Source organism: Aspergillus heteromorphus (genome assembly GCF_003184545.1).
Source record: "Aspergillus heteromorphus CBS 117.55 chromosome Unknown BO70scaffold_5, whole genome shotgun sequence".
Taxonomy (NCBI): domain Eukaryota; kingdom Fungi; phylum Ascomycota; class Eurotiomycetes; order Eurotiales; family Aspergillaceae; genus Aspergillus; species Aspergillus heteromorphus.
In genome coordinates this window covers 663,203-684,961 of record NW_020290410.1, presented here as the reverse complement: position 1 = coordinate 684,961, position 21,759 = coordinate 663,203, and the positions used below count along the sequence as shown (strand labels likewise).

At 53.9% G+C, this 21,759-nt stretch overlaps 7 protein-coding genes and 1 non-coding gene across 8 annotated transcripts; 3 read left to right on the top strand and 5 right to left on the bottom strand.

Moving 5' to 3' along the window:
• The first annotated feature begins 228 nt into the window (after positions 1 to 228).
• On the top strand, positions 229 to 4,330 carry BO70DRAFT_359780 (DDB1/RSE1 family protein). The gene is made up of 4 exons (XM_025542620.1): positions 229 to 470; positions 607 to 2,680; positions 2,869 to 4,153; positions 4,211 to 4,330. The coding sequence occupies exons 1-4, from the start codon at positions 245 to 247 to the stop codon at positions 4,235 to 4,237; spliced, it is 3,612 nt and encodes a 1,203-aa protein (XP_025401878.1). The 5' UTR covers positions 229 to 244; the 3' UTR covers positions 4,238 to 4,330.
• Positions 4,331 to 5,208: 878 nt separating this feature from the next.
• Positions 5,209 to 6,290, bottom strand: BO70DRAFT_420108 (uncharacterized protein; the record flags this gene model as incomplete). Its single annotated transcript, XM_025547512.1, has 2 exons — positions 5,209 to 5,730; positions 6,066 to 6,290. 2 exons carry the CDS (start codon positions 6,288 to 6,290, stop codon positions 5,209 to 5,211), a joined length of 747 nt encoding a protein of 248 aa, XP_025401877.1.
• Positions 6,291 to 6,715: 425 nt separating this feature from the next.
• On the bottom strand, positions 6,716 to 8,513 carry ergS. The gene is made up of 2 exons (XM_025542619.1): positions 8,225 to 8,513; positions 6,716 to 8,117 (listed from the first exon to the last, which is right to left on the bottom strand). The coding sequence occupies exons 1-2, from the start codon at positions 8,419 to 8,421 to the stop codon at positions 6,902 to 6,904; spliced, it is 1,413 nt and encodes a 470-aa protein (XP_025401876.1). The 5' UTR covers positions 8,422 to 8,513; the 3' UTR covers positions 6,716 to 6,901.
• A 1,380-nt stretch (positions 8,514 to 9,893) lies between these two features.
• Positions 9,894 to 10,692, top strand: BO70DRAFT_394054 (GNAT family N-acetyltransferase; the record flags this gene model as incomplete). The annotated part of the gene is made up of 2 exons (XM_025546429.1): positions 9,894 to 10,332; positions 10,472 to 10,692. The coding sequence occupies 2 exons, from the start codon at positions 9,894 to 9,896 to the stop codon at positions 10,690 to 10,692; spliced, it is 660 nt and encodes a 219-aa protein (XP_025401875.1).
• A 585-nt stretch (positions 10,693 to 11,277) lies between these two features.
• BO70DRAFT_259291 (uncharacterized protein) lies at positions 11,278 to 12,486 on the top strand (the record flags this gene model as incomplete). Its single annotated transcript, XM_025538895.1, has 1 exon — positions 11,278 to 12,486. A coding segment is annotated over one exon (1,209 nt), but the record flags the coding sequence as incomplete, so codon positions are not given.
• A 3,686-nt stretch (positions 12,487 to 16,172) lies between these two features.
• On the bottom strand, positions 16,173 to 16,254 carry BO70DRAFT_t84. Its single transcript has one exon. It is a non-coding gene; the product is annotated as a tRNA-Ser (tRNA).
• Positions 16,255 to 16,504: 250 nt separating this feature from the next.
• On the bottom strand, positions 16,505 to 19,270 carry BO70DRAFT_359776 (uncharacterized protein). The gene is made up of 3 exons (XM_025542618.1): positions 18,187 to 19,270; positions 17,791 to 18,148; positions 16,505 to 17,746 (listed from the first exon to the last, which is right to left on the bottom strand). Exons 1-3 carry the CDS (start codon positions 19,222 to 19,224, stop codon positions 16,686 to 16,688), a joined length of 2,457 nt encoding a protein of 818 aa, XP_025401873.1. The 5' UTR covers positions 19,225 to 19,270; the 3' UTR covers positions 16,505 to 16,685.
• Positions 19,271 to 19,684: 414 nt separating this feature from the next.
• On the bottom strand, positions 19,685 to 21,383 carry BO70DRAFT_369228 (glutamate decarboxylase; the record flags this gene model as incomplete). Its single annotated transcript, XM_025544669.1, has 4 exons — positions 19,685 to 19,799; positions 19,853 to 21,021; positions 21,072 to 21,099; positions 21,148 to 21,383. The coding sequence occupies 4 exons, from the start codon at positions 21,381 to 21,383 to the stop codon at positions 19,685 to 19,687; spliced, it is 1,548 nt and encodes a 515-aa protein (XP_025401872.1).
• Between the last annotated feature and the right edge of the window lie 376 nt (positions 21,384 to 21,759).

Genomic DNA, 21,759 nt, shown 5'->3' with positions numbered 1-21,759 from the left:
TCACTCTTTCTTCTCGCAGACACACACTTGCTGGGTTTGTCCTTTCTTTCCACGCAACCACCCCCCCCCAGCGAGGACACTCGGTCTCGAGAGTCCTCCCATCTCAATTGCTCCACGAGCAGCAATGGGACTGCTTTCACTGTAGTCTCCCCCTGGCTGCAATCGCGTCGTAAACAACCACCCCACCCCCCTCGCTCAAGCTCACCTGAGCTCCCCCCCCTCCACCATGGCGACCACCTCGCACATGTTCATGTACTCCCTGACGATCCAGCCGCCCACTGCGATCACTCAGGCGATTCTGGGCCAGTTTGCCGGCACCAAGGAACAGCAGATCGTCACCGCGTCGGGCTCCAAGCTCACCATCCACCGCCCCGACCCGACGCAGGGCAAGGTCACTCCGCTCTTTTCTCAGGATGTCTTTGGAATCATTCGCTCCCTGGCCGCCTTCAGACTGGCTGGTAGCAACAAAGGTATGTTTCAGATTCCCCCTGCCTGGACTTTCAAGATCATCATAGTGATTCTTCAAGCTTCCCGGGCAGCACGATCCTTAGCCGAATCGTCCCGTCTCGGTGTTGGTGGCTGAACTGTGCTGAAAGATGCCTATAGATTACATTATCATTGGCTCGGACTCGGGACGCATCACTATCATTGAGTATGTGCCCTCACAGAACCGGTTCAACCGGATTCACCTCGAGACGTTTGGCAAGTCTGGTGTCCGCCGGGTAGTCCCGGGCCAGTATCTGGCCGTGGACCCCAAGGGCAGAGCTTGCATCATCGCTTCCATCGAGAAGAACAAGCTGGTCTACGTCCTGAATCGGAACTCGCAGGCCGAGCTGACGATATCTTCCCCATTGGAGGCCCACAAGCCACAGACCTTGGTCTTTGCCATGACGGGTCTGGATGTTGGGTATGAAAACCCGATATTCGCGGCGCTCGAAGTGGACTACTCTGAGTCGGATCAGGATCCCACGGGTCAGGCCTACGAAGAACTCGAGAAGCACCTGGTTTACTACGAGCTGGATCTGGGTCTCAATCACGTCGTCAGGAAGTGGTCAGATCCTGTTGATCGCACTGCGACGATGCTCTTCCAGGTCCCTGGCGGTGCAGACGGCCCCAGTGGTGTGTTAGTCTGTGCTGAGGATAGCGTCACCTACCGACACTCCAACCAGGATGCGTTCAGAGTACCCATCCCTCGTCGAAGTGGTGCTACTGAGAACCCGGAACGCAAGCGGATCATCACTGCTGGTGTGATGCACAAGATGAGGGGTGCTTTCTTCTTTCTTCTGCAGACTGAGGATGGTGATCTCTTCAAGCTCACCATCGACATGGTTGAGGATGACAACGGCCAGCTGACTGGCGAAGTCAAGCAGCTCAAGATCAAATACTTTGATACGGTTCCCCTCGCGTCGAACTTGTTAATTCTCAAGAGTGGTTTCTTGTATGTTGCCAGTGAGGCTGGTAATCATCATTTCTACCAGTTCGAGAAGCTCGGTGATGATGACGAAGAGATCGAGTTCACCAGCGAGTCTTTCTCTGCGGATCCTTCGGTGCCGTATGAGCCGATCTTCTTCCAACCAAGAGGCTCGGAGAACCTGAACCTGGTGGAAACCATTAACTCCCTGAACCCATTGATCGACAGTAAGGTGGTCAACATCACCGAGGATGATGCGCCTCAGATCTTCACTATATCTGGCGGTGGCGCTCGGAGCAGCTTCAGGACATTGAAGCATGGCCTGGAAGTGTCCGAGATTGTCGAGTCCGAGCTTCCGAGTGTGCCTTCTGCAGTATGGACAACGAAACTCACCAGAGCCGACGAGTTTGATGCGTACATTATTCTTTCCTTCGCCAACGGCACTCTGGTCCTGAGCATTGGTGAGACTGTGGAAGAAGTTACGGACACTGGCTTCCTCTCGACCGCGCCAACGCTGGCTGTCCAGCAGCTTGGTGAGGATGCATTGATCCAAATCCACCCCCGCGGTATCCGCCACATCCTAGCCGATCGGCGAGTGAACGAATGGCCTGCTCCTCAGCATCGGTCCATCGTGGCTGCTGCAACCAACGAACGTCAGGTTGCTGTTGCTCTGAGCTCTGGTGAGATCGTTTACTTTGAAATGGATGCGGATGGCTCTCTGGCCGAATACGACGAGAGACGTCAGATGTCTGGCACTGTGACTTGTCTGAGTCTGGGTGAGGTTCCTGAGGGTCGCATGCGGGGCTCTTTCTTGGCTGTCGGATGCGACGACTCGACTGTCCGTATTCTGAGCTTGGATCCGGATTCGACTTTGGAGAACAAGTCAGTCCAGGCTCTCACCGCCGCCCCTTCAGCTTTGAACATCATGGCCATGGCTGATTCGAGCTCCGGTGGAACGACTCTGTATCTGCACATCGGTTTGCACTCAGGCGTTTACTTGCGAACGGTCCTGGACGAGGTCACGGGTGAACTATCGGACACCCGGACACGCTTCCTCGGATCTAAGGCTGTCAAGCTGTTCCAAGTCTCCGTCAAGGGGCAGGCGGCTGTTCTTGCCATCAGCTCCCGTCCCTGGCTCGGCTATTGTGACGTGCAGACCAAGGGCTTCATGCTGACGCCGCTTGACTACGTTGGGCTCGAATGGGGCTGGAACTTCTCCAGCGAGCAGTGCGTTGAGGGCATGGTGGGTATTCAGGGACAGAACCTACGGTATGTACATCTCGTCTTTTTTCGTCCTTTTCCGCCCCATCCCCTTGATCGTATGATGAAAATTAGGGTCCGAATAAACAAATGTGGATCAAATTTTTTTATATTCCAATTGTTCCTACTGAGATCGATCCCCAATACACATTTATTGTTCATGAATGTTTGGTGAACGTTTGCTAATGGCACACTAGAATCTTCTCGATTGAGAAACTGGACAACAACATGTTGCAGCAGTCCATCCCTCTATCGTATACTCCGCGTCGGTTCTTGAAGCACCCCGAGCAGCCGCTCTTCTATGTGATCGAGTCAGACAACAACGTCCTCTCTCCCTCCACTAGAGCTCGGTTGATCGAGGATTCCAAGTCGCGCGGTGGTGATGAAACTGTCCTGCCGGCGGAAGACTTTGGATATCCTAAGGGTTCTGGTCACTGGGCCTCCTGCATTCAGGTAGTCGATCCTCTGGATGCCAAGGCTGTCGTCCACACCATTGAACTTGAGGAGAACGAGGCTGCTGTCAGCATTGCGGCCGTTCCCTTCACTAGCCAGGATGACGAGACATTCCTGGTGGTGGGAACAGCGAAAGATATGACTGTCAACCCGCCTTCTCACAAGGGTGGCTACATCCACATCTATCGCTTCCAGGAGGACGGAAGAGAGCTTGAGTTCATCCACAAGACCAAGGTTGACGAACCGCCTCTTGCGCTTCTTGGATTCCAAGGTCGTCTGGCCGCCGGTATCGGCTCCCTGCTTCGCATCTACGACCTGGGTATGAAGCAGCTGCTTCGCAAGTGCCAGGCTCCGGTCGTGCCCAGGACCATCGTCGGTCTCCAGACCCAGGGAAGCAGAATTGTCGTCAGCGACGTCCGGGAGAGTGTCACGTACGTCGTGTACAAGTACCAGGAGAATGTTCTGATTCCCTTCGTGGATGACTCGGTGTCTCGCTGGACAACCTCCACCACCATGGTCGACTATGAGACCACAGCCGGTGGTGACAAGTTCGGGAACTTATGGCTCCTGCGTTGCCCCAAGAAGACGTCTGAAGAGGCGGATGAGGATGGATCGGGTGCCCATCTGATCCACGAGCGTGGCTACCTGCAAGGAACACCCAATCGTCTGGAATTGATGATCCACGTGTACACGCAGGACATCCCCACCAGTTTGCATAAGACGCAGCTGGTGGCCGGTGGACGCGACATTGTCATGTGGACCGGTTTCCACGGCACCATCGGCATGCTGGTTCCGTTCCTCAGTCGAGAGGATGTCGACTTCTTCCAGAACCTGGAGATGCAGTTGGCTGCACAGCACCCTCCTCTCGCTGGACGGGACCACCTGATCTACCGGAGCTACTATGCCCCGGTGAAGGGGGTCATTGACGGAGACCTGTGCGAGATGTATTTCTTATTGCCTAATGATACGAAGATGATGATTGCCGCGGAACTGGACCGCTCCGTCCGGGAAATCGAGCGGAAGATTTCGGTAAGCTGCCAGTCTTCATTCCATACGTTGACTACCAAACTAACAGTTCCCTCCTAGGACATGCGGACCCGCGTGGCGTATTGATTTGCTTGGTACGGCGTCAACCAGGCTCGGCTCTGCTGGGTTTTAGATACCCGATAATCTGTACACTTATATCCAACCAATACCAGATATTCCACTGGACCCTGTCATGTCATGCCTCATGTCATCGTCGTGCCCGTAGTCGTAGCCCTGTCATGCATGTCTCTTGCCTCGCTCGGTCATCCGCTCCCCTCGGATGATCTTGAGCTGGATGCAGCTGCACTACTTTATGTTAGTACACTGTACGAGACGAGAGGAAATCCGATGATCTTTGAGTACGATTTTATCCGATCCCACGGGTATCATCGTAATTTATGCGTCGGGACAACCAACATACAACATACAACATACAACATTTCATGCGAAGAGAATAGTTAGGTCGGTCCAATATTCTTGCCGTATTGCAGTATTTTGGGCTAGATAGCTAGCTAGCAAGCAAGCAGCAACGAAAGAATTTACTTGTGAATGAGGATACCTTTTGAGTTCATCGTCTTAATCTACAAGATCTACTTATTTTGACACGAAAACACATACACTCCCCCACCCTGTGGGGGTGGGGATGTGGATAACAGTACTCCGTACCATCCCTTTCCATGGTGCAATCTATCGAGCAAACAATCAATCAACAAGTAAACAATCTGGAGCGGAAATCCATGTCTGGAGTGTCCATACATTTAGCCAGATCACCGTGTAGTTAGCACTTATTAGTTAGCTCGTATGTAGTGTAGATTGTTGGCAGACGAAACAAATCGAATAGGTTTCCTAGGAACCACATATCTCACCTATCCTATCCTATCCGTCTTGGAAAATCATCAAACTCATACAAATGTCAAGTATAGAAAGCTATCTGGCGAGCAGGGGGGCAATATTTCTAGGTAGTAGGTAGGTAGTAGGTAAGTACTGGGTAGGTACTAGATACTATCAATATGAGTAAGTACATCTCTTGCCTTGAGCTTGACTTGACTTGTCTTGTATCAAGGGTACCATCTATCATCTTCTTCATATTCTTCTTCAAATTCCTCATCCTCCACGGTCTCGTTCTTGCACTCGCTCGTATTCATATTCTTATTCTCATTCCCATCCTCATCCTCATCCTCAATCTTTATCATCCGGGGATTCTCCTCCTCGGCCTCCTCCTTCTGGCGAGCAACCACCCATGTCTGTGTCTGTGTCTGTGTCTGTGTCTGTGTCTGCGTCTCACCCTGGCATCGCCATGCTTCCTGTCGATCTACCTCCCAGCCCACAACCTCCCGACCTTGACCTTGACCTTCTTCCCTCTCCACACGATGTCCCACCCGAGCATCCACCCAACGATCACGTCTACTCAGCCACCCGGGTCGAAACGGCAGATGGGCGGGCCTCTGCTGTCCAAATACAGACCCAAACCCAGACCCAAACCCAAACCCAGACCCAAACCCACGAGGACCCTGTGAAGGAAGTGGAGGACGAGAAGGCAGGAATGAAGGTGGGCGGGGGAGCGGGTCGGTGCGTTGGTGCTGATAGTTAATATTATTAGCAGATTGCTATACTTGTTAGGTGTAGTAGATACTATAGGTGGGCCTTTGTTTGGGTTGGCGGGTGGGTAGGTATTTAGGATAAGCAGGGGGGGAGCAATGAAGCAAAGAAGGAAAGAACCAAGAAAGAAAGAAAGAAAGACAATACACTGAGTGAAACCATCTTCGACGCCCTCGCCCTGTTGATATTCGGGTGTCGGCAGGTTCGTTCCCTATGGCTGCATTTTTGGCATATCGTGCTGAACTGGGTGGGTATTGTGAGTTGATGCTGGCTGGGAAGATGATGGGGAGGGAAATGGGGGGAAGGATTGGCTTACTGGAAGAGTGGATCTCTTGTTCTTTCTCCTGTTCTTTCTCTTGTTCTTTCTCTTGTTCTTCTTCTTCTTCTTAGAAGAATGATGACTGTTGCTGTCACCGCCATTTCGGTTGGAATTGGGGTTGATGTTGATAGTGATCCCTCCGGAGACAGCGGTAGCAGCGGCAGCTCCTGGGGCCTGGTTGAGAGGAGATGATAATAAGGATGTATTGACAAAAGAAGACATGATGGTTTGTGGTTTCGATGGCGGTTGGATAAGAGAGGTGGGTTTGGAGAGAAAATAAGGAAGAAGAGAGGAGAGAGAAGAAGGAAGAAGAAGGGAGGGGGGAAGATATAAGACAGGACAAGACAAGACAAGACAAGACAAGACGTGTTGTTGTTGAGAGTCCATTCACTGTCTAGTTCTACCAGTCCCGGATAGCATGGAATGGGGTAACTGAACTAACTCTCTGGGGTTATGCAGTAGTAAACGAAGAAAGGAAGACAAAAGAAATACATATTGGGTCTCAGTTTGGCTTGGATGGTGGATTCTAGTCCTTGCCATGATCTAATCTGATAGATATATCCAATCCTGATAGTCATTATGATGATGATGATGATGATGCATATTGGCTGTGCAGTCTACTTAACAAGATAGTAAAAATAACAAGGGAAGAAGATAATCATAGACAAAAAGGGTGTATACAAGCAATAAGAATCACCGCTATAGTATTACAAACCCCCAAACCCCCATATGCACACTCACACTCACACTCACATCCCCATTCCAAAACCAATCACTAAGCCAACCATCCCAAGTCCCAACAGCTCCCTAGCAGTATTCTCTAAACAATATAATCACACCCGAAACACCAACCGCCGAATACTAATATTCGCAATGTGCGTCATGGCCACCATCTGCCTCACCTCCGGCAACGCGGCCGGAAACACCAAAAACAGCCCTCGATCCAGGTCCTCATCCGGGCGAAACCGATCATGATACGCCTTCTTCCCACTAATCGGCAGCCTCTGGAACGTATACCGATACACCATGCGGGTCATCTTCTCCACGGGGCCAGGCAACCCCACCACCTCCCCCAGATGCTCAAACGGCTCGTAGCCAAACCCTAGATACCCGACGCCGGCCTTCCGCAGCAGCGCCATCGCCGAAAACACCAACAGATCGCTCAGGCCCCGCGCGGCCCCGGGTCTCGCGATGCACGGGTCGAGGTGATAGCCGCCTTTGGCACCGATCCATCGTAATGCTGCGAATCCGCACACTGCGCTGTCGGGACCGGTGCCAGGCCCCTTGCAGTAAACGTACGTCATCAGCTCCGGCATCGAGAAGGGATCATACTCGGTGATGAACGCCTGCGTTGTCCCACTGGTATTCCGCTCGCTGCGCCACTCATCATATATGCCGCGTAACTCGCTCTCCAACGCTTCATCCCCATGTCCCCCGGGAACATAAACATCCACCTCCCACCCGCCCTTCAACAACTGCTTATTCTGCACCAGAATCCTCTTCCCCGCCGTCTCCGCGAGGATCGGACTCGTAAGGGGATTCAACACCCTCTCCTGCCCGAACTGCAGACTCGTCCAGTGCGCGTTCGTGATTCTGGCGTGGTGGAGTAGTTCTGGGCTCGCGCCTAGGAACGCAATGCCCCAGTGCTGCCGCTTTCGGTAGACCTTGAACTCCGAGAGGAGCGAGGAGAAGGATGACGGGTGGCAGAGCGGGTCGCCGGCGATGATGGCCACTTTGTTGAGCACTTTGAAGCACAGCAGGCCGGTGTGGGTGGTGTTCAGGAAGAGGTGGTAGCTGGGGTCGAGGAGGCCCATGTGCGAGATTTGGCCGTGGTGGGCGGCGAGGGAGGTGATTGTCGAGACCGGGGGTGGGGGTACGTGAGGGTGTGGATTCGGGGGATGGGAGAGGGGGAGGGGTTTGTTGTGGGTGTGGTTTCTGTTAGGGTTGGAGGAAGAGGAGGACGAGGAGGAGGAGTCATGGCTGGTGCGGCTGGAGGCGAGGCTTTTGAGGGACGAGGAGGTCGAGTGTGTGGTGTTGGCGCTGCTGCTGCTGGATCGGGGGTTGGCGATGGCGATGGAGATGGGGATGGCCATTTCGAGAGGTTGTGATGCAGGGCCCCCCAGTGGTGGAGGGAGTCTGGGGCTTCGAGACGCGACTCGATGAGGCGGTCGTAGAGAGATTGTCCGATCTTGTCGGCAAGAAGGACTTTCGGTGCAGCTGGTTGAGGGTCTGGCTTGTTTTTGCTCTTGTTCTTGGGCTTTCTTGGCTTTTGCTTCTGCTTTTGCTGCTGCTGGGATGGCTGGTCTGCAGAGGATGGGCTCATGGTGCTGAGTGGTCGATCGTGTGTGACCATTCTTGTTGCTTGGCCGTTGCTTGGCTTCAGAAGAAGGGGCTATGGAGAGAAAAGATGGATGGATGGATGGTATGGTATATAAAGGGAAAGAAAGGCCAGCAGGACAAGAGAGAGAGAGAGAGAGACAAAAGGCGCGTCATAAAGCAGGCAAATGACTGAAGGGGCACTGCTCTAGGCTGCCACTACAGCGATGAATCGCTGTAATGTCTGTACGGACCGATCACGGTCAGGCTGCAGAAGTACGATGAACTGGCGAATCTGTCTCCGCGGGGCGTGGTACAGCATCCTGGCTGGTGGTATTCTTACACGGACCCGGATGTTCGATGAGCTTATGATCGCTGGAGGGGGAATGGGGCTGGCTGATGCCATCGTCACCCAGCGATAACTCCATCGAAGACTAAGTTCTCTCTGGTGTCTTTGTCGTCCGTCGTCCGCTTTGTTCCGCCGTCTACACAACGAACGCCCTGCTCGCATCTGCTGGTTCTTTCCTGATGATTCTCATCTCTACTGGCGATCATCTCCCTCATCCCCCTTGGGCTTGATACAGCATCCTCGTATTGAATCCAGCCACAGCCGCAGCCAGACCCTGATGGGCTCTGGAAATACGGCTGCCTGGCTGTGTGCCGCTGTTGTGCAACGATACAACCAACGCCTGTGACGGGGAGCGTCCAGGGAAAAGCTTGTCAGCCCAAGTGGGGCCAGGGTCCCGTTTCAAAAGCTTGGGCGGCTCGTCTGACTGGCTGTCGCGCTCACGGCATGCCCGTTTGGTCTTGGTTCAGCCCTATGGCGGATAATTAGTTAGGTATTAATAGCAGGGGAAAGGCGCAGGGCCGCGGGGTCCGGAAATAATGTGACTGCCTGAGTAGAAGAGGCACTGCTTTTCAGGTGCCTACATTCAGATACTATGAAATAGGTAGACACGATTTAAATACGGAGTTCACGGTAGTCAATGATACTGTCCCGACTAATCTACGCGTTGAAGGCCTGAAAGAGTATATACCTCGTCCGCCGATCAGACCATGTCTTTCCCGTCTTACTCTTAAAGCTTCCATTTTCTCAGGAAACTCTGACAAGTCGCAATGCAGAAATTGACAGTAATTTTCCCCTCTCAGCACCATCCTACCACCGCAATCCGTAACACCAAAACCCGCTAATTAAATCTATGTAACAATAACCCCCATCCGGCAGCCACAACCCCTCCATCCCATTCCGGTCGGAACCTCGGAATATACTCACGTGACCTGTATTCCGACATGGCGACATCCCGTGACTCATCTGCAAACAAAACGAAATTAGGAGGCAAAAAGAGAAAAGGAATAAATACTATTGCGAGTTTCCGAATCCTGTTAGCCCATCCTATTCCTCCAGTCACAAAATATATACGTGATTACATCATAGATACATAATCTATGCACCTCCGCCCAAGCCAAACACTCCGGGGCATCACGCGCATCAACACCTTCCCCCTCACCATGCAAAAACCAACCACACCCCCAGCCCCAACCTTCGCACCTCCCAACCACAGATCCCGTCTGACCGTCTCCCCCGCCCTACCCTCCGACAGCACCGCCCTCACAGACACATTTCTGGCCGCCTTCTCCGACGACTTCAATCGTCGGCTGTTCCCGCCCACCCCGGACGTGCGGAGCTGGTGGGTGGAGCAGTTCCGCCGGGACATTGAGCTGGCGGGGGGCAGGGATCCGTCGTGTGCGGTGCTGAAGGTGGTTGATGAAGATGGTGTGATTGCGGGGTTTGCGAAGTGGCAGTTCCCTGTTCCCGTCTCTGCGTCGAACGATGGCCATGGCGCTGGGGTCGGGGATGAGGAGAAGGTGGCGTGGCCCCCCAGCTCGGACTCGGAACTGTGTGAGAGGTTCTTTGGGGATATTCATGCTGAGAAGGGGAGGGTTATGGGTGGGAGGGAGAGGGGTATTTCTGTAGGTTTTCTTTTTTTTTTTTTTTTTTTATTCCTTCTCTGGAGGTTCTTTTGCTTGTTTTGTTTTGCTTTTTACTATGGTTTGGATGATGATGATGGTGTCTAATGGCGGCGCAGATCTCGACATGCTCGGTACTAGACCCGACTTCAATGGACGCGGGGTTGGGTCCTCGTTGCTAAGATGGGGGCTGCAGCGTGCGGATGAAGTGGGTGTCGACACGTTCCTGGCGTCCACGCCCCAGGGTCGCCCGCTGTATGAGAAGTATGGGTTTCGGGTGGTGCGGGAGTGGGAGGTCATTCCGGGGTATAGGCAGGCGGCCATGGTGAGGGAGAAATAGAAATAGAAGTAGATGGTAGATGGATATTGGATAGACAGTAAATGGTCGATGGATATTGGATAGATAATCCGATGTGTCAAATAGCAAATAATGCACCATCAGCGGTGAACATTCTGATGCCTAAACCCCGTCCAAATCAATAGATAATCATCAATGGGCCGCCAGGACACGTAAGTCCTGCACATCCCCAGCCTAGCACCGGCTAGCGAAGGCTGCGAGCGTACTAGGCAGTCGCTGATAGGCCGCCAGACCCCAAAATAGCCAACCACGGATCCCCGGCTCAGCCCTACAGGGCGGCCCCACCGACCCAATCCGGCCAAATATAATCCCCCGGCTGTCGCTCTTCTGCTCGACCCCTTGTTCCTCCTCTTTTTCCTCCTCTTTTTCCTCCTCTTCATCCGCACACATGGTGGCTGTGGCCCAACTCCCTCCCCAACCACAACCACCGCCATGTCGTCCCCCATCCCCAAGCTCCTCCGCGAGTCGAGCGACCTCACCATCTCCTCCACCACGGGGCCCAACTCCACCCCCAACACCGTGACCTTCACCCGCGTCTCCCGCCGATCCCTCAATCCCTTCACCACCCGCCATCCCCCAAAACTGCGCCTCACCCAACAACCCCTCTTCCGCAACTCCCTCCTCGCAGGCGTCGGCTTCCTCGAACTCGCCAACGCCGCCGACTTCGCCGCCAACGTCTGGAACGACATCCCGGTACCACGCTACGCCCTGATCCTCATGGCCATCGGCGGGCCCATCGCCCTCCTCATGACCCTCGTCGCCGCCCGAGACCTCCACCTCAGCTGGACCAACGTGCAGCTCCTCCGCCAGGAGCGCTCCCACCTCCAACACCTCCTCTCCACCTCCACCCCCACAAACACCAGCCTCCTGAAAACCCGCCTCGGCGTCAACTACCGCGAACTGGGCACCGAGATCGTCGACCGCATCCTCATGGACCTGCTGATGGGCCTGGGCGCGCTGCTCGTCGGGACCGGCACACTGATGGCGATCTGGGGCGCCAATCCGCGCGTCTACCGTGCTAGCAACCTGCTATCCGGATACATCGGGAACGGTCTGGCGGCGCTGTTCGGCGTCGTTAATGCCGCGTGGTCGTTTTATCTGGTCCGGCGGTTCCAGACACATTACAAGGCGTGCACGGCGACTGCTTCCCCGACGCATCCGGGCGTCGGCGTGTTTCGCGACCAGTTGAAACTGCGGTTCCGGGGGCTCCAGTGGCATGCGGTTGTGAACGGGGTGAACGGGCTGGTCGCGGGCGGTGCGAGTCTCGTCACCGCGACCATGTGGTACGGCTATGTCGTCCTGATACCCTGCATTATCAGCCTGCTCGCGTGCAACTGGTTCTGGAGAAGCAGGTTGGGCTATGACCGCCCACTCTTCTTGCCTGTTGCGGAGGATCGCGGCGGCGTGGAGGAGTTGCTAGCCGAGTTGGCGTACGTGGCGCAGGTGCATCGCACGATCGTGGCGACGGGGGATGCGTTGCCCCGCGGCGTGGTGGACAAAGCGGACCTGGACTCCGTGGTGAAGTTTGTGGCGCGGAATTCGATGTTTGAGAGCTTCTGTGCCTGGGTGGATCGGTTGGATGGCGGCGTGGAGGGGCTCTTGGGGTTTGATGCTGGAGTGGATGTCGTGAGTCTTTCTCCTAGGGATCTTGTGGCTCTGGGACGCGGCAATGAGAGCGTCGTGATCGAGAAGGCAAGGGGGTTTTTGGGGCTGTATGCCTCCAAGGCGTTTGCGTATCGCGAGAGGTATCTGTTGGAGTTGGTCGGGTATGCTGTTTGGTGGGAGATGAATGGCGATGCTGGTACGGATTCTGCTGCTGCTGCTGCTTGAAGGATGGTACTTCATCCTTTCCTTGTTAAAAGGCTCGCTTCGAGTCATGGCTGCATTGACTGCAGCCTCTAGTGCAGGACACGGTGCATGCTTGCGTGCATGGCTGATAGACAGCTAGACATATGCTGCGCATATAGATACAACTACTATAATAATAATAATGCACGGCATGAGCCACTTTATTCCGTCTTGTTCGTCTGTCTGTCAACTAGCACAAACAGCAGGTCACAGTAAGTATTGCTCGCAGTTTCACTGTCCACCCCCGACTGGGTGTTCGGGACTAAATACCAGCATGGTGTATCTTTTGGCTCAGCGTGTCAAATCGTTGATATTTCTAGATTAGGGCCCGTATTTATGTCCAGTCAGCAATCTATTGAGCAAAGCGGAATATGTCGGGGTGGTGCCTGAGGTTAATAATGCTCCGCCCATCCGGCAGCCATCTTCTTCCTCACCCCTCAGATATTTACTAGGGTACACTGTGTTTAGGTGTATGATGTGATGTGATATGTCTCTTTGTTATGATGTGATGTGGGATGTGTAAAGTATAATACATAGTTATATGGAATGGAATTGAGTTAATACTAGATAGAATTATAGTTAGAAGCTATTACTCCTGTAGGGAGTGCCCTGTGATGTTATCTTCTTTACTACCTACCACCTACCTACGTACCCTTGCAGGTTGTAGGGTATATAGTGTATATTATACAGCTTACAGGGTGCAGTGTATAGTGTACAGCTTATTTTGGGTTCTATATAGATTCTTACTTTGAGATAAACCTCCGAAGATGCTCCCGGGGAATATCCCAGTTACTTAATCATCTTTAAAATACGCTATCTATAGATAGATATCTCTCCTATGTGATTACACAGACAGGAGTATACTATTCACTCTCTTTAGGATGTCTCTGTAGCCCTATACTCATTCCATAATATCCATTCCTAACATCCATCCTTATCATCCCATTCAAACTATATTCACCCCCTCCCTCACCAAGCACCAATACATCTCTATCCAAGATTCCCCTCCCCAGACTCAGTGAATCCCATTCTTCGAGAGAGGTGCACCAGACCAGAACACGAATATAAAAACCCCCCACCCCTATCCTTATCCTCCTCTTCCTCTTCCTCCTCTTCATACTCTCCACGATCAATATGGCGAGCGGACTGGCCGTCGAATTATTTTTACGTCCTTGCTCAACTGAATCTACAGAGTCTACTATAAATTCTCATACATCAATCAAGATCCATCAAAGGACCCATGCAGAACATACAAAGCCGATTGAGAATTATCCTCGCTGGAAGAAAACGAAGCTGAATCGGAAGTCCAGAAGAACATCGTCAACCAGACTCTACCTATTTAAACAAATTCATTCATGGTTGAACATGCAACGAAGATAGAGCTTCCGATCTGGGAACCACGACGGTGTTTCGATTTCGGGGTTTCTATCATATACCCAGCCTCATCACGTCACACTCACATTGATGGATGCAGTGCGGATGATATATACTAGTAGACTAGACGCGATATTATCACCAGTGCATGACGGTTGTTTTTACAAGCCCTGCAACAGCAATCAGGGCAGATCAGTCTTTGCGTGGCTGAGATCACGACCCCCGAGATCGAACAGACCCTAGGGCTGTAAATGACTGGCTCGTCAGAAATTTTTCTAGAGACCAGACACAGCTGATTGTCGACTATCTTGTTGACTAGCCTATGCTTCTATCATTTAAGTGAGCACGGTGTTTGTCAAGGGAATCTGACATGACTTGTAGTGATAGTCATGTCTTCGAGATGAGCATGGTATGCAAGGAACGTATGGTGATGAACATGGGGCACGGAATATGTCTTGCCTTGAAGATGAACACGGCCTCCAAGGAATGTCTTAGAAAATCCAGATTGGGGTCCAAGACTGCACATCCATGAGGCAATGGTGGCTGTCAATCTGGTCTGATCTAAGCCCGGAAGGGCGTGAAAGATGGTTTACAGAAACAGTCCTGCATCCAGAGCTCGTTTTCTGCTTACAATGATGGATATGGAGCGTATTGCGTCGAAACTGTCTACCCTTCTGGGATTTTATTCAGCGAAACGGTGGTTCATAGTGCAAAGCCTTCAACTCATAGATGTTTTTTTTTTTGACAATAGCCGAATAGATGGATGAAGACATTGTGACTGACGATTTGGTCCAAGAAGAATGCATACTCCAGACTTGATCAACATTTGAACCCGAATCTACTTGTTGAAGCCGAGTCAACTTTTGAAGTGGACTCGGCCATAGATATAGTCTCAAACGACGATGTTACGGTCAAGAAAAACACGATGCTTAAGTTACTGTCGCCCAACTTGCGGGATTGATTGCTCGACGCGTCGGTGAGAGAAAGAAGTACTTCAAAGCGGGAAAATTACGAGCAAAACACTACGATGTCATCTTTGCAAAGAACATGAACAATGAGTTCCATTTCTCGAACGTCGACAGATGGGAAATGCAGTATGAATACTGGTTACACTAAACAGCAACTGCAGCAGTTATTTGTGGCAGTTATTTGTCTGGGAAACCCTGCTATCAGACAGCGTTGACACTGGAGAATCGGCATCGGCATATACCATTAACCAGGTTAGAGCCCATTGAGCTTACAAGTCGGCTGGAGATTGATGCACATCACGACAGGAGAAATCTTTTTTCCAGGTCGAATATACTTCTGCGGTAGCACGTATCGCCCTGAGACAGTACAGATGATGCTCTACTAAAGATTCTTTTTTTTTTTTTTTTTTTTTTGCTGAAGGAGTCCCAGCTTCTAGGTGCAATGGGTACTGTTTAAAGATTCCTATGGACAATGCAACAGATCATCGCCCAGGAGCTCCTTGGATGGTTACCCCGTACTTACTTTTCCTGAAGGACAAGCAAGGGTGTGCCAATCACTGACAGGGCTGGCTATGATATGCTCGAACTTAGGACATCGAGTTCGTTGTTTCCGCTCGAAAAAAAAAAAAAAGTGGAGAAGGACAGCTTCTCGGATTTATAGATGCTGTTGGGATATTAAGCACGGATGAGAAGTACTGGTCGAGTCATTTCGATTTCGATTCCTGTCCAGATACCGTCTTGACAGCTAGAAACGCTGCCTGATAATCCAACTAGCCTCGGCCTAATCGATCTTCTTCCTTGATCGAAGATTCTCATTTCCTCGAAAGATAGCCGCGATACTCGAGGTATCCAAACCAGCATCATCATCATCATCATCACCATCATGATGCTTTGCAAGATCAGTCCATCTGCACTCTCCAACCTGAACGAACTACCTATACTGCGCGATAATTAGATTACAGACCAAGCGAGGCGGGAATAGAACGTACCCAGGAACCAAAATTAAAAAATATACCGATTATATATAAATATTAAATCCAGCTTTCCAATCATAACCACATTATCACTATGCCAGTATAGAGGTTAGTCAGTAAAGCAGGTTTGGTATATTTTTAATCTCCCATCATCATGCTCTCTCCATATATCTATATACTAGTATATACACACCAATCCCAGCCCAATCAACACAATTTACAACCCATTTTTCATTGTTATTTACCAGCCATCCACCCACCCAAATCCCCCACAACACAAAAAAAAACCAAAAAGAATCGACAACAGTCGGATTTGAACCGACGCCTCCGAAGAGAATAGATTTCTAGTCTATCGCCTTAGACCACTCGGCCATATTGTCTGGTGGATATTAGTCATCTCTTATTGTGTCTATTCGAGGCTGAGTTCAGGCTAGGCGGTCAGCAAACATGCATACATACATACATACTACTAGTTTTGTTTTGTTTTGTTTATCCCGGGGGAGTTTGGATGGGTGGTGCGGATGGATAGGATCATAGGATATATGGGGTGGATAATGATGGTTGGGATAGATAGTAGGATAGTAGGATGGATGAATGGATGGTTAATACCACTGTTTTCCCCTCTACTCCATCCTTCGCATCTATAGCTATCCTACGGATACTCCACTTACTTAATTTAAGCACATGTCTGCTGGGAAGGAAGAATATACATCTCATCACCAGATGAATTCGCTGTACATGCTATTTGCTCTGCTCTCCCTGTTCTGCTCTTTTCCACTCGCTGTGCTCTAGGTGCATGCCATTCATGCATCTACTCAATCAAATACACCGGCGCCTTGACCAACACGTTCATCGGTCCCCTCCCTCGAACCTCCGCGGTGACGAAAGACGCAAACCGAATGCGACCGGGGCCGCGCTCTCGCTCTTCCTGAACAACGCGGGTGTCGCCCGGGCCAGGAGGCGCCGTCGGACCCGTACGACGGCCCATCAGGGAGCTGAAGACCGATCGCATGCGTTGTTCGCGCTGCTGCGGTGGGCTGGATTCACCAGGACCACCACCTCCTCCTGACTCATCGGTTTCATCGGCCGGATCGAGCTCGTCCGAACCACGGGATTCAGTCCGTACGTGGGTGAGGGGTGGAAGCCCCGCTTCAATCTTCATGGTGCCTTCGTGGATGACCGACCCGGGTGCGATGTATTCGACGCAGATATCACGAGATTCAAGAGGGATTTTCTCAGCAATGCCCACGGCGTTTTCGACGATCATGCGGGCACCGGTGTCGAGGCCTGGTGGGGCGGGGTCGTGGAGGTGTGAGACGAGGGTGGCGACCAGGTGGGAGATGAGTCGGTCGATGAGCTGGGAGCGGTGTTCGTCGGCCTGTGGCCCCTGTAGGTTGGTGAGGCCGTCTAGCGTGGTGCGGCGCCAGTTGGAGATGCGCGCGATGGCGTTCTCTTTGTCTTCCTCTGTGCACGGTTTGACCTGCTGCCGGCGCAGGTTCATCTCGATGCTCTTGAGCTGGCGGCTGAAGGTGGGTTCCAGGGCGGGGTGGAAGTAGCGCTCGAAGAGCTCTTCGACGAGCCATCGGCTCATCACGGCGCGGCCGATCGCCGTCATTTCCTTCGTGCCGACGGTGTGGGCGTCGTCGTTGACGACCCCGCTCAGCCACGGCGGCAGCGTCTCCCAGTCCTTGCGGATGGCAAAGGCCAGGTCCTTGATTGCGCCGTCGAGGCGACCGAATCGGTTGGCGTACTCGTTGTCGTCTAGCACCGTGCGGGACACGGCCATGCGCTGGTGGGCTACCGTGTTCTGGAGGTGCTGCACCTGTGCTTCCTTCTCAAAGTAGTATCGTTTCACCTTGGAATATTTGGCCTCTGCTTCTTGTTAGCGGGCTTCCATACCAGGACGAAGCACTTACGGAGTTCATCGTGCTTCTGGACTAACGCCCGCACGTCGAGATCGCTCTCCTCGCGAGCGTCCCGACGGCTGTCCCGCGAGCTGGGCGTGCTGCGACCCTGCTCCGGTTGCTGTGCCGCCGCGGTGCGGAAGCCAGCTTCCTGCGTGTTTCCTGCATACGGCGCATGGCCGGGGGTGGGCTGACCCGGAGGCGGACCCGATGGACGTTCTGACATGCCACTCGCGACTGTGTCTGGAGGGTTTGGAAGGGGACGTAGTGGCGAGGGAGGCCCGATGGACTGGCGCGATGGGGGTCGAGCGCCGACCGTGGGGTCCAATTGGGGCTGTGTTGGGGCCAGTTCGCCGGGCGGTCTGGGTGGCTCCACCGGGGACGGTCGCGGGAGGTGATCGATCAGACCCGAGTCGGTGTTGGATCGGGGGATAGAGGGATGCGGTGAACGGGGGGAGCGTGTGTCGAGGGGCCCTGCGTTCTGCGGCATGGATGATCGGGTCGGGGTTTGAGGTTGGGGCGGAGAGGGATCAGACTGAGGTTGGTTCTGGGGCGGAAACAAAGCTTCTTGCGATCCGCGAGACGGGGACGCAGCCTGAGCTTGTTGGAATTGGGGCTGCGGCTGAGGTTGGGTTTGGGTTTGGGTTGGGGTTGCTGTTGTAGTTGTGGTTGTTGTTGCGGCTGCGGCTGCTGCTGCTGTTGCTGCTGCTGCTGCTGCGGGGGAGATTGACGCGGCGGCTGCGGAATCTTCTGCCACGGGGCGTCTAGTTCGTGCTCCCTCGACCAGGAGGTAGCAGGGCGAGGTTCGGAGGTGGTGTCGACGGACACCGGGCGCTGTTGTATAGGAATCCGACGGGGCTCGACGGTGGGGGGAGTCTTCTTCACGGAGCGAGTGCGCTGCAATATGCCGCCGGACTGCTCGCGGGCGACGGACGAGTGGAGGGAGAAGATGCTGCGGCGCGATTTGCGCGGTTCGGGGTCGGCGGACTTGAGGGGCTGGTCTGGCAAAGGCCACGACTGGGTGGGAGGGTCAGCATCGAGGGTGGGTGCGGGGGATGCTGCATGTGCAAGTACCGGAGAGTCGTCGCTGCTGCTGTTGCTGATGCTGTTGCTGGGGCCTTGTCGCTGGCTCTTGGAGCGACCGAGGGGGGTATTTGCGGGGTGGCGTGGTTGCGGGGCAGGGTTGGGGGGAGAAGGGGTGTCGATGGGCGTAATGGACGGGGTTGATGCGGAGGGAGGGATGGTCTTCGTAGTCGTAGCTGTAGTTGTAGCAGTTGGTGTTCTCGAAGGAGGCAGAGGCAGAGGGTCGCGGGAGGTGGAGGCGGAGAAGCGGCGGTCGAGATCGTCGTCGGGGTAGACGCGAGGGACGGCCGCAGGCAGATGCTCGACGGATCGGAATGCAGTCGCGGCGGCGGAGGGCTTGTGCTTGCGGCGGAAGAGGGGCATGGAGAAGGTGGTGGGAGGAGGGAGATAATGAGAGGCAGGGGAGGAGGGGGAGGGGAGGGAGGGAATGGGATGAGAAGAGAGAGAGAGAGAGAGAGAGAGAGATGCGTGAGTGTTGGAGTGAAACGGTTGGAAAGCAGCGCGAGAAACAAAGAGCGGGACGGCGGCACGGCGATTGGCGCTCTACACGAGCACTAACAAAGTACCTGCAGCCTGGCACCACTAAGACTACACAGTAAGGCTGTAGGCTGTAAGACTACAGAGAATAATAATAATACGTCGCAAGGATCCCACTCGACTGACAGGGGAGGGGCACTGCCTCCGCCCCCAACCCGATTATCCCCGTCCAGGCTAATGTAGTAGTTGCAGTTCATTCATGTACGTGATGGCTAGCATCCTTGTATGTACCAGATATACAGATCGTCTCACTCTAACTACCCCTCAACTGCCCTCTAGCAGCCGTCTAGCAGATACTGTGGGTCTTGCCATGCTTGCCCTGCAAGGAATGGCTCTCATTCTTGTAGTGCTCGTGCACATGCTTGGACTTGTGCGAGTTGGTCGAGTGCTCGCGGACATGGCTGTCTTCGTTAGCCTTCTCACTCAATCAACACACAATCAGGCAATCACTTACCGAGTGTACCGCGCCAGCATCGCCTTGTCCATGTCGCCCAGCGTCTTCATTCCCAGCTTGATGTCCGCCAGCAGAGCGTCGCACCGGCTCTTGGTGAAGTCCTCGCGCACCACCACGCGCATCAGCTTGAGGGCGCCGCTGTTGGGGGCCATCGTGTAGGCGGGCACGATCCACCCGCGCTCCCGGAGCTGGTGCGCCAGCGCAAACTCGTCAAACTGCTCCTCCTGGCGGTCCGACGGCAGTCGGAAGGCCACCAGCGGCAGGCCCTTGCCGCCCTGCTCGCTCATGAGCACAAAGCCCATCTTCTGCAGCTCGTTGCCCAGGTAGTCCGCGATCTTGGTGATGTTGACCATGATCGACCGGTAGCCGCGCTTGCCCAGTCGGATCATCTGGTAGTACTGGCCGATCACCTGCGACGCGCCCTTGGAGAAGTTCAGCGTGAAGCTGGCCTGCTCCGCACCAAGGTAGTTGATGTTGAAGATCAGGTCCTTGGGCAGGTACTCGGGCGAGCGCCACACCACCCAGCCGACACCGGGGTAGACCAGCCCGTACTTGTGACCGGACACGTTGATGGACACAACCTTGGACAGGCGGAAGTCCCACTCAAGGTTGGGCACGGTGAAGGGGGCGACGAAGCCACCGCTGGCGGCGTCGACGTGGATGGGGACGTCGAGGTCCCGCTCGACGAGCAAGTCGTTGATGGCCTTGACGTCCTCGTACTCACCAGTGTAGGTGGTACCCAGAATGGCACAGATACCGATGGTGTTCTCGTCCACCAGGTCGACGGCCTGCTTGGGGTCAATGACGTAGCGCTCATCCGTGCAGTAGACGTAGCGCTCCTCCACGTCGAAGTAGCGGGCTGCCTTCTCCCAGCACACCTGGACGGCACTGTTCATGACGATGTTGGGGCGGGTCCAGTCCTTGCCCTCGGCCTTGCGCCTGTTCTGCCAGCGTCTCTTCATGGCCAAGGTGCCCAGCATGATGGCTTCGGAAGATCCGATGGTGGAGGTGCCCATGGGGTGTTCGTCCTCGCTGTCGGTGGGGGCGTTGAACAGACGGGCAATCATGTTCACGCAGCGGTTCTGGATCTCGGCGGACTGGGGGTATTCCTCGTAGTCGATGAAGTTCTTGCTGAAGGACTCGGTCATGAGCTTCTCGACTTCCTCTTCCTGTTGAAGTTAGCTTTGTCCCTGCATCTACCATCATCCGGAGAACATACCATGTAAGTGGTGACGAAACTCGCAAGGCTGCCAACCGTTAGCCCACGCCCACTCCTCACATCCGACCAAACCTACTTGAGCATGGGGTTGCCATCCAAGCTAAGCTCATCCTTGATCATCCGGTAAGCCACCTCACGAGGCATCTCGCGTTCGGGCATCTCGGTGGAAGGGAGCTCCTGGGTAGCGAAGCGGGTGCCGTAGACACTGGTGGAGAAGCCATCCTCCTCGATGTTCTCGAGCTGGATGGAGCCAACCTGACCAGCGATCTTCTCGATCTCGCTGTCGCGCTTAACCTGGGCAAGATGGACCATTGTGACGGATAATGGGGGGTAAAGATGGGAGAATGGAGAGGAAAGAAAGAAGAGACAGAAGCTCTGCGACGAGAAATGGGGGGGGGAGCAGTGAAGTAAATAAAGGGAGGGGCCAACGTCAGCCCAGCAAAGCTTGCCCCTCTCGGTCCCTCTTCACCCTCCCCTGTCCTGGCCAGTGTCCTGACCCGACCAGAGTGTCCTACGGTCCTACCTAGCCTGCCGCATCATCCGCCCGCTCAGGCAACACGGGAGGAGGGGACAGCCAACGAGTGGCTGTTGTCCTCAGCCCCTTCAGCCCCAGGAGGGGGCAGCGACAGCCACTCATGAGGACGACCGCCCACAGCTTCCCAAAAGCTCGACTGCCCATCGATAACGC

Coding starts and splice junctions, on each gene's coding strand:
- BO70DRAFT_359780 (XM_025542620.1), top strand. CDS start 245: ATGTTCATGTACTCCCTGACGATCCAGCCGCCCACTGCGATCACTCAG. Junction 471..606: donor ACTGGCTGGTAGCAACAAAG/GTATGTTTCAGA, acceptor AGATGCCTATAG/ATTACATTATCATTGGCTCG. Junction 4,154..4,210: donor AAATCGAGCGGAAGATTTCG/GTAAGCTGCCAG, acceptor GTTCCCTCCTAG/GACATGCGGACCCGCGTGGC.
- ergS (XM_025542619.1), bottom strand. CDS start 8,421: ATGGTCACACACGATCGACCACTCAGCACCATGAGCCCATCCTCTGCA. Junction 8,118..8,224: donor CTCTACGACCGCCTCATCGA/GTCGCGTCTCGA, acceptor CCCCCGATCCAG/CAGCAGCAGCGCCAACACCA.
- BO70DRAFT_359776 (XM_025542618.1), bottom strand. CDS start 19,224: ATGCCCCTCTTCCGCCGCAAGCACAAGCCCTCCGCCGCCGCGACTGCA. Junction 18,149..18,186: donor CCGATCCAACACCGACTCGG/GTCTGATCGATC, acceptor TCCCCGGTGGAG/CCACCCAGACCGCCCGGCGA. Junction 17,747..17,790: donor CCAGAAGCACGATGAACTCC/GTAAGTGCTTCG, acceptor AACAAGAAGCAG/AGGCCAAATATTCCAAGGTG.